At 29.1% G+C, this 11,582-nt stretch overlaps 1 protein-coding gene across 1 annotated transcript; it reads left to right on the top strand.

Annotated features, from left to right (window-relative positions):
- The first annotated feature begins 9,381 nt into the window (after positions 1 to 9,381).
- LOC129303558 (GDP-L-galactose phosphorylase 2) lies at positions 9,382 to 11,582 on the top strand. Its single transcript, XM_054942947.1, has 7 exons — positions 9,382 to 9,518; positions 9,616 to 9,722; positions 9,822 to 9,881; positions 9,972 to 10,214; positions 10,321 to 10,506; positions 10,619 to 10,867; positions 10,949 to 11,582. Exons 1-7 carry the CDS (start codon positions 9,398 to 9,400, stop codon positions 11,282 to 11,284), a joined length of 1,302 nt encoding a protein of 433 aa, XP_054798922.1. The 5' UTR covers positions 9,382 to 9,397; the 3' UTR covers positions 11,285 to 11,582.

Genomic DNA, 11,582 nt, shown 5'->3' with positions numbered 1-11,582 from the left:
AAATTATCATATACATGTGCTCACTCAAAGGCCTCTTCCCCAACATCATGGATCATGTCCTCTGACAAATCTATATCCATATTTACTTCATCAATATTATCAACTTTTTCCAATATTGAGATGCAATTATCTATGCCATTCGTTCAACATGCCATATCCACACAATATAACTCTTACAAAATCTATCATAAATCAAGTGCTCTCATATTTCTGTTGCACCTATCTTCTCTCATTTAAGCAATTCACACAAAGACAATAGAACCTCCCACTATTGTCCATAATATTGTTTTTAGCAAATTCTAAAAATTCCTTTATTCCATTAACATACTCATCACCTACTTGTTTAGCATTTTTTTAAGTGCAATCCATATTTCATTGCCTAAAGAAGAATAGAGTTATTGGATTAGGTGTGGCAGAAATACTCCTAATTTTGTAAACCATTTCAAAAAATAATATTATTAATACTCCTAAAATTTGAATTAATAGAAAAGAAGGGGAGAGAAGTTAGGGATAGCTAAAGTTAAAATTTTGGCAGAGTCTTTCTCATAAATTTGATATCTTAGAATTTTAAATTCAAGAAATCAAATTGTCTATCAATCACTACAGTCCAATTTGAGATTCTAACATGTAAAACATGCTAGAACAAATTCCCAACTAACTCTAATAATGTAATATCTGATATTTTTATATAAATTTTAGTAGAGTTCCCTTAAAAGTGGGCTATCCCAAAAAAAGTCCAATTAAAAATTTACACAACAACAATTTATATCAATCAAAACTCAAATCAAACTTAAAGTTCACAAGTAACTAAATCATTATCATAGCTAGCTCTTAAATCAAAATTTTGGCATAGTCTCTCTTATAAATTTGATATCCCCATGATTTTAAACTCAAGAAATTAAATATTCTATCAATCATAGTAGTCACAACATTGCAATTTAAGGTTCTAATATGAAAAACAAGCTAATAACTAAAAGTTATAACATAAACAGCCATATTTCCACCCAATTTAATCAATTAATTCATTACAAAATTAAATTTATCTAATTTACTAAATTACTTGGAAAGAGCTCAGCAATTAACTCCCAACAACAACCATCTGAGCTTCACTTTAATTAATATTGCAAAATGGTTGCTGCCCAAATGAGAAAATAAAATAAAATAAAAAAGCCGCATAAAAATATAATTTAATCAAAACCAAAAGAAAATGAAGCTTGCCTCGAGTTTGAGAAGAAGGAGAAGAGCACACGAGCACAAGGAAGCAGAAGACGAGAGAGAGACATTGAGAATGGAAGGAGATTTCAACGAAGGTGAATTTTTTGAGTTTGAGGAGTATATTTCAATGGAGAGACGATGAGGAAATGAAAGGAGACGAGTTTTGAAGGCAGGGAACGATTCTGCAGTTTTGGGTCCAGAGGAGATCTGTCCTGAGGAAGACAATAATAGTCGTTAGGTCTTTTTTCAAAAGTATATGATGTTATATTTATTTTCTACAACGGTTATCACTGAAATCGCTATAAATACTAATAAAATTATTAATTTTTTAAAAACATGAAAAAGCTTTCTACATTGGCTAACCAGTAACCAATGTAGAAAGTTATTTATTTTTTTATTTTAAAAAATCTAGATTATTTTCTATAGTGGATGTCATTAAGCCCGCTATTGATAATAATTTAATTTTTTTTTAAAAAAAAAAGAATTTTTGTCTCCTTTTCAACATTGATAGGCAAACACCCATTATTAAAAAGTGAGCAATTATGCATATAATTATGTAATTGCCATCATGTTTACTTTTAACAATGTTTTTGAAAGGCATGTGTTAATATATATATATATATATATAATTTTGTACTAGTGAAAGTTGTAATAATCATTTTTTAATACTAAACATAGTCTTTTATGTGCCAATGATAATAGGAGATTTTTTTCCTAATTTGAAACACATGAAGAGAAAACTTAAGTGGATCAGGTGCACCACATCATTTATGATTTGTTCAATTAAAATATTTTAAGTTATCTAAATAAAATCTTGTGTAATATTTTTTAATTGATTTTATTTTTATAACAGAATGCACATTTAATTTTTTTCCTTTTTCTCTCCATTATCATTAATATCAAAATTAATTTATATTAGAGAAAATTAGCTCAATGACCTCAAAAAATACAACTCCCATAAATTATGAATGAAGTTTTTAAATATTTTAGAATATGACCCATTCATAAAATCAATTAGATGTATTTTTTTTTATCCTCAGAATATGTAGCTCCATTTCCTCACTGGCTTGCTTCGTTCCATCGAGTACCGTCAATGTATCACACCTTGTATTTGTCTCTCGCTGTCGTGACTGTGGCTCACTCACACTGCTCTGCTATCTCACTTTTGTCTCTCTCACATCGAGTTCTGTCTTCTTTCTCACATTTGTCTCTCTCATTCCAGAGATTTCTTGCTTTTTGAATCTTCTAGTATTTGAAAAAAGCATATATTAAAAAAAGTAGTTTTGTAAATTAATTATAATCTAAATATTAATAACGGTACTTTTAAAATTTAAGAAAGGATATGTTATTTTTTTTACTTGATTTTATAATATGAGCTTTCTATGTAAAAACCCTTTTATATTAAATATAATTTAAATGTCATATTTTTATTAAATAAATTATAAATAATATCAGGCATCTAGTCTAATTCAGCATTTCTCACACATGGATTACAAAAGGTATGCTGGACAAGAGGGCCAACGTTACGGGGCCCAGCCCATGAGAACTTTAGTGCGTGCCTCACGAAATTTCCGGTGATGGAGTTTTGTGGAGAGCGAGTTGTCATAGGTACACATTGCTCTTTTATTGAATATTGCTATCAAATTGTCTGGTCATGAGAATTTTACGTCACAGAGATGTTTGGGACCCACAATCCACCCAATAACTAACACCAAGTATATGAGCGAGGGAGAGATGCTTTACGTGGAACTTTTTATGTTATGTATTTTTATCTTAGCCTTGGGGAAGGATCTAGTCTACTAATTATATGTAAATAAATTATTTAATCTTAAATCATAAGCAAATAAATATTTCATTATGTGGTGCTCTTTTAGTGAAATAACAAATAATTTAATGATTGAAGGGTTATTTAATTTGTGCAAACCTTAAAATTTAAGAAGGTTCTGTTGGCAGGAAATAAAGATAGAAGTTTTTTGTCGAGTTTTATAAGTTCTTTATTTATATTTATATAATGTAAAATTTGATCAATTTTATTTTGATATTTGATACTCACCCCATTCAAACATATAAAGTATTTTTTGAAAAGTTGAATGTTAAAAAATATAAAATATTTTTAATCTTTCAAGATGTAATCATTGTTTTTTTTTTTCAAAAGTACTTCTATTGAATAAATCACTTTATGTTTACTTTAAAATGAAGTACTCTATTAAATAGAAGTAAATGTAAAAGGATAGAATTAATTAAAAAACAAGTAACTATTTTATTGGAAATGAGATTCAGTTCAAAATGTTATATTTTTGAACAGAGAGAGTACATTTTTATTTTGTGATCTTCATTTGATATATATTCCCAAAAAAATTGTTACTTTTTTTTCTATGAAGATGAATTCGTTCAATTGTGTAGATATGCCAGTTAGACTAGTCTAGTTTATTTAATATCATTGGCATGATCATTCATACAAGAAAAAAAGGAATTTATTTGAGGAAATGGCTTGTACTTTAGCTTATTTTTATTAATAAATATGTGTAACAAATTATGGAAAAATCTCACTGTTCAAGTGTGCATAAATAATTGTTTTAATTTAATATGTTTTTATCCCTTTTTATCTTCATAGTTTCAAATGTTTAATTGATGTAAAGGATATAAGCTCTTATTATTTAAGTAAAATTTTGGAGTCTGAATCTTAACCTTTACATATATAGGAATTTAATTTGGAGAGATCTATTATTATTACATACATACATACATGTATATATATATATATATATATATATAAACAAGTTTCAAATGTCTTCTTCAACCTTGCCCTTGTTTCCCAAAAAAACAAAAACAAAAAACACGTGCGCATTGCCCTTGGTAATGTAATTTTGACTGTTATCCATTATTTTTTTATTATTGAAAAGTATTTTTTAATAAAAAATATTATTTGAAATACTATTGGTTATTAAATGTGGGCAAATTTTGAGTAGGGATTATTAAATATAATAGATAGATTACTTCATGTTTAAGCCAGAAAAATTAATAGTTATAAGAAGCATCATTCAACCTTTTCCATTAATCTATCGCTTTGAGTAATTTATTTCTTTTTCTTTTTTTTTTTGGGTACGTAGCCATTATTTTATTTTATCGAATTGAATGCCATGCCATGGCATTGTCAATTTTCACATGTGATGCCGCACAACATTTTAATCTTTTTTTATTATTCTACAACATAAAAATATCATATTTTTTGTCAATTTAAAAAGATAAAATAGTTTTCAAAAATTAGAAGATAATTTTGATAAAAAATGAAAAAATATTATAAAATATAAAAATTGTTAAACATATTTGAAATAAATATCAAAATATTTTTTATTTATTCTTTGAGATAAACTTATGCCTTGCTGTTTAAAGCACTGCAGTGAACCACAAAGACATAGTATAGCAATTAGCAAGCATTTCTTTATTTATTATTCGCTGGCTATGACAATTATTTTAAAAGTAAAATATAATAAACTCCTTTCTTTTTTTTAATTAGAAATATTTTTTATTTTTTCTAAACATATACTTTAGTTTGATTGTTAATATTGTTAGAAATATTTTATTAAAAATTTTAAAATATTTAATTTTTTTATTTTAAATTATGTTGAAAATTTTAAAATTATTATTTTACCTTATAATCTAATTGTGTACTCTCCTAATTTTAAAAAAATTAAATAATTATGTTGATATTTAAACAAATAATTTAAAATTCTGTGCTAAACTAAATAAAATTTTAAAAAAAAATATATTTTTTATATTAAATCTTCATTTTATTAAGTTTTTCTGTATTTAAAATATTATTTTGGTCAATTTATGTATTTAAATTATAGAAAATGTTATTCAATAAATATTTAAATATGTTTTGGTAATTTAAATGATTTTTATACAACATTTATATTTTAAAAAAGTGATATTTTGTTCTAATATATGTAACTTAATGGTTAATTAATGGTTGGATTAATGAAAATGAAGTTTTAAAAAATAGAGGAGATGTTTGTATTTCGTAATTATTTATATTAAGAGATATTCATATAGGTTTCAAAGATAGTACTTCCTCCATTTAACTTCCTCCATTTAAAAACATAATACATTTTTTGAAGAGTATGATGTTAAAAAATATTAGGTATTTTTAATCTTTTGAATTGTAATCATTACCCTTTTTTTAAAAGTGCCCCTATTGATAATGATTTTATATTCATTGTAAGGTATTTAATAAGAGTAAATATAAAAAGGTAGAATTAGTTAGAAAGTAAATAACTACTTTATTGAGGGGTGAAATTAAAAATGCCTTATATTTTTTAACAGAAGGAATATATTACTTTTACTTATTTTATAAGCAAACCTTTCTATTTTTGCCTAAATTTATATGCTCATTTCATCCCAAATTATAAGATAACTTTAAAAAATTTTATTGTTTTAAAATATAAGACAATTTAAGAAAAATAATGTTTCTTTAAGTATACTTTGTTAATATCACCCTTCAAGTGGAGAGATAATTGAAATAATATTGTAGCACAACGATTAAGTGTGTAGAGATATTTTTAAAATTTTAAAATTTTATTTTAAAAAAATAAATTTATAAAATATTATTATTATATTTTATTAATATATATAATTTTATCTCAAATTATTTTATAATTTTAGTTAGAGGGAGTAGAAAACAAAATGGTACCTCAATTTAGCCAAGGAAAGGAAACGTGGGAGAAAGATCACACAGCCGTGATCCAATTGGTCTCCTCTAAGCCTCCGCGCTCAGCTGCTCACCAATTGATGAAGTGATCATGATGTCTTTTCTTTCGAATCATAAAACACTTTTTTAATTAACCTCAATCCACAATTTTTTAAAAAGTAGTATTTTTTAAAATTATTTTTAAAAATTTACTAATGTTGATAAATAATTTAACTAAATAATTTTTTCTCTCTTAATAATAATGGGTTAAGGGAAAAATAAAAAATATATGATTTTTCATGGAATTAAGAAAATACTCATTTGGTTTAATAGTCATGGACTTTTTTTTTTAAAGTATCATATTAAAAAAATATCATAGAAAGAGTGTATAATTTTAAAAATAATTAATTAACTTATTAAAAAATAAAATTTAATTAAAAATACATTATAATACTAAATTGCAGGAGCTACAACTTTTATCAGTTTAAAAATGTAAGTTTCCTACAATATATCTTAAAGTTCAAAAGGATTACAGAATACATGTGATACAAATAACAATAATTTGGGCTCCCTAAGGGTGTGTTTGATTGGGGGAGAGAGGAGGGGAGGGAAAATTTTAACCCCCCCAAGCTCCCCTCCCCTCCCTCGTCTCCCCTCTCCTCCCTTTGAATCAAATAGGTCTTAAATGTTATTTGAAGGTTTGACTCCTGTAAATGTGTATAAAAAATTATTTTTTAAAAGAGAATAATTTTTTAAATGATATTTAAATTTTTTCAAGCATTAACTCATAATTGCCAGCTGTCAAGATATATTGAGTAATCAATCAAAAAAAAGTTTAAAAGGAATCTTCATAATTCAACTTATTTTCATTATTAAATTAGAGGCGTGAAATCAGCACTAACAATTTGATCAATAAGAAATGAGCACTAACAATTTGATTAATAAAAGGTTAGCTCTGAAAATAACGTATCATTTCCAACTACTTTGGGATTTGGAATTGGTTAAATTAAAGCGTGACGGCAACACAATCACCTAACCCAGCGGCCAGCAGCCTCCTCTTCTCAATAAATCGTTGTCCTCCCTTCAAGGTTATAACACATTTTTAATTCTGTCAGAACTTTTAATTAATTATTTATTTATTTTTAAAATTATAGTATTTTTTTATGGAAATATTTTTTTTATATTTACTCTTATTTAATTTAATAAAATATTTTAATAAAAAATATTATTTATTACACTGTTTTTGCCAACTATTAATTACACTTTTAATTAAAGTATATTAAAAAAATTTTTATTAATACTATCTTAAAAAATTCAAACTACCTTATCTTTTTTAATATCATAATTTTAAGAAATGCTTTATTTTCAAATACAAACAATATACTCTTCTCATTTTAAATTATTAAATACTTTTAGAAGAAATTAAGTGTTATAAAATATAAGACACTTTAAAAAAATTAAAATTTTATTAAATAGATTTATTTTAATAAAACCATTTCTTTTTCTCTATTTAATCTCTGTATCTCTTTCTTTTTTATATATTAAAGAGAAAATATAACTTTGAGGCCTTACACTTTATTCACATTTTACTATAAGTCCTTGTATTTTTTTTTTCTATTCTAGGTCTTTACACTTTTATTATTTAATGCTTTAAATTTTTTTAGAACATCAAAAAATAAAAGTGTAGGAACTTAAAATATCAAAAAAGTGCAAAGACATTAACAAAATGAAAACAAAGTGCAAGGACATAAATTTATGTTTTTCCTGCATTAAATTAAATGAAGGGTTTAAAATTTTTTATAATTTATTATGGGAGATTATTATTAGTAAAAATAATATTAAAATCCTTTTGAATTATCTTAATGACATTTTGATATCTCAAAATGCTATAATTTTCTTGAAGCCCTTAAAGATTTTTTTGTCATTAAAAAATTAATATAAAATACCAAATTGTCCTTGATAGAGATAAAAATCTCAAACATTAGAATAGATACTTGCAAACTAGCAAATTACTATTGAATTTTTGAGACTTAAAAAAAAAGTTGTGAATATTATAACAAAATTTATAAATAGTAATTAATATTTGCGAGAATTGAGAAATATTAAGATTTTAAATGTAAACTTGTAAATTACTGTTGAATTTTTATGAATTTAAGAAGAAAATTTGTGAATTTTAGAACAAAATTTATGAATAACAATTGATATTTGTAACACTTAAAAAATATTAAAATTGCAATTGTAAACTTACTATCTGCTGTTGAATTCTTGTGAATTTAAAAAAAATTATAAATTTTAGAACAAAACTTATGAATGATAATTAATATTTATAATATTTTAAGAATATTATGATTTTAAATGCGAATTTATAAATTATTGTTAAATTCTTAAAATTTAAAAAAATTGTAAATTTTAAAATAAAATTTTTAAATTTAGGGCGTGAAGTATTGTGCTGAGATTTAAAATTTTTATTTCAATAAAAAAATAATTTAACCTTTTATATTAATTTTTTAATATCAGAAAAATATAAGAACTTTGGGAGAATCATGAGATCACAAGATATCAAATTATTTTCCCTTGTTATAATCCCATTATCCCGTCAGCAGTCGTACGGGTACGGCCCCATTTTTTCATTCTTCTTCCTCCCCCTTCACATCTTCAACCTGTTCTGTACAGCTTCGTGGCCCCCATCTTCCCGGCGATTGGCTAGGACCTACGTCGTGTGTACGGTCACAGAGGAAGTAAAGGAAGCCCATCACAACCAATTATCCCTACCAAGCAACCTTGAAAGCGCCATGTCCTTTTCTCTCTGACTCTCTCTCTTCATAATTGTCTCGTACGCACAGTTTCCTTCCGAGGCCACTATCCCAATAGCACATCCACAACCACACCCTTCGATAATTTCTCTTCCACACCCTTCGCTCTTTATCTATAAAGCAACCCCATCTCCTCCTCTCATTCCTCGTCTCGCCAGATTCACTCCCTTTGCTCTGAATAATTTCAATTTCCTCCATTGATGAGGTTCGTCTGAGCTCTTTGGTCTTGTGGGTTTTGTTGAAATTGGATTGTCGTATAAAGGTTTTTCCAGAAAACAAGAAAGAAGAAGAATTGCTCGGCGGGATTAGATCCGGTGTGGACGCGTTGTAGGCATCACGGCTATTCTCAGAGTATTTCGGCTTCTCATTCATGTCCGAGCTGTACGACGTAAGGGTTGTTTAACTGCTGCTTGCAACCCTTCGCCGCACGGCGGGCGTGGCGCTTTGCCTTCGGAAGGCGGTAGCCCTTCTGACCTCCTCTTCCTCGCCGGCGGTGGTGCTTCCTTCGTCTTCGTCTCATCTTTAGTATAATATTAGCTTAGAGTTTTCTAGTTGTTAGAGATATTTTAAGGTTAAGCTACTAAAGTCTGTAAGATCGAACTCGTTGAAGCTGTGTTTTTATTGTTGGGTTTGGCTGTTTTAATTTTCTGGGAAAAATAAAAGAAAGAAAAAGCCAAAGATGCTGAGCATCAAAAGGGTTCCCACCGTTGTTTCTAATTACCAAAAAGAGGAGGGAGGAGAGGCTACGCGCCATGTCGGAGGCTGTGGTCGTAATTGCTTGAAAAGTTGTTGCATTCAAGGTATTTGTCGAAATGCTTTGTATTAAATTTATGCTTTCTGGTGAGCATGCTTGATATGTTTGATGAATATTTGGTCATTTGGGTGTTTTTTGAACAGATGCGAAGCTTCCCTTGTATGCTTTCAAAAGGGCTAGCAAGGTCGTTGAAAAGGATGAAGGCAAGGAGGCCCCCGTGGCCTTCTTGGACTCCCTGATACTTGGGGAGGTAATTATGCATGACCATGATGAAGATTGGCTGTTAAGTTTTGTTTCATTTTTGTAATTCTTTTATCATGTGTTGAAATTGTTTACTATGTCATGGTAGTGGGAAGATCGCGTGCAGAGAGGGCTTTTCCGCTACGATGTTACTGCCTGTGAAACCAAGGTCTGGTTGATTTATTTACTCGTTTTTGGACCTATAAATTTCGTTTATAGTGTTGAGTTTCATGTTTTTGGGCTATATTATTCTGCGCAGGTGATTCCCGGTGAGTATGGTTTCATTGCCCAGCTGAACGAGGGTCGCCATCTCAAGAAGCGACCAACTGAGTTTCGAGTTGATAAGGTCTTACAACCCTTTGATGAAAACAAGTTCAACTTCACAAAAGTTGGGCAAGAAGAGGTTCTGTTTCAATTTGAAGCTAGTGATGATGGCAAAATCCAGTTTTTCTCAAATGCACCTGTTGATATGGAGAATTCTCCTAATCTTGTTGCCATCAATGTACTTTTCTTAGCTTTGATTCAGATTGTTGTTCTTGTGGCTTAAAAATTGATAAGCAATCTGTATGATGCTGTTCATAAATTTTATGTACTTACTTTCTTTACAGGTCAGTCCTATTGAATATGGGCATGTACTGCTGATTCCTCGTATCTTTGAATGTTTGCCTCAAAGGATTGATCGAGACAGCTTCCTGATTGCCCTTCACATGGCAGCAGAAGCAGGAAATCCATATTTTCGATTGGGTTACAACAGTTTGGGTGCATTTGCAACTATCAACCACCTTCATTTCCAGGTACTGATTAGTAGACAACTTTTATTGATGGATCTAATCATTCATTGCGATAGTTATGTTTCTTATTGCATCGAGTAATCAAATCAAAATTTGATGATTTTGATGTGCGTAGGCATACTATTTGGCTGTGACCTTTCCCATTGAGAAGGCTCCTACTAAAAACATAACCAGATCAAATGGTGGTGTGAAGATATCTGAATTGCAGAACTATCCAGTTAGGGGCCTCGTGTTCGAGGGTGGCAATACACTTGAAGATCTAGCCAACACTGTTTCAGATGCCTGTATCTGCCTTCAGGAAAATAACATACCTTACAATGTTCTTATTTCTGACTGCGGAAGGCAAATCTTTCTCGTACCACAGGTGTCTAACATAGCTCTTCAACTTTCTTTATTTGCTTAAAATCATTTCATCAGTTTAATTGATGATATTTGTGATAAACAGTGCTATGCGGAGAAACAAGCCCTTGGAGAAGTAAATGCGGAGCTTTTGGATACCCAAGTGAATCCTGCAGTGTGGGAAATTAGCGGGCACATGGTGCTGAAGAGGAAGAAGGACTATGACGAAGCATCTGAAGCGAATGCTTGGAGGCTTCTCGCTGAGGTTTCACTCTCTGAAGAGAGGTTTCAAGAAGTCAATACTCTGATTTTCTCAGCCATTAATGCTTCTGGTAAGGTGGAAGATATTGAACCTCAATTTCCCCAGGAAGCTGATGCAGCTAACCCGAGTTCCCACACGGCCATGGTGGCTGGTTCACAGGGGTGTCTCGTTCTGCAGTGACAAGGATCCAGCGATTTCCGTGACAGCGATCTGTTGAATAAAATCACGGTGCTTTCTGTAGTAAATTGCTATGTCGTGTTGGATCAGTTTAACACAGTACCTTATGGTATGTTATTGCTTGAATTCTAGTATTGTATCGTGTGTGTGTGTGTGTGTGGTTCCCAAAGATTTGGGTACTACTTGAGTGTGCTTTGCTATTAAGTGAACTTGTAGTGTGCTGGGATATGTTTGTGCATTATGGTAACTGTAAAACTACGATGAATTGAATAAATGCTCTTGGGAGCTTATTAGCTGGTGA

The sequence above is a fragment of the Prosopis cineraria genome, unplaced genomic scaffold, assembly GCF_029017545.1.
Source record: "Prosopis cineraria cultivar Desert tree isolate PC_DT_omini unplaced genomic scaffold, ASM2901754v1 PC2, whole genome shotgun sequence".
Classification (NCBI taxonomy): domain Eukaryota; kingdom Viridiplantae; phylum Streptophyta; class Magnoliopsida; order Fabales; family Fabaceae; genus Prosopis; species Prosopis cineraria.
This window is presented reverse-complemented; position numbering and strand designations above follow the sequence as displayed.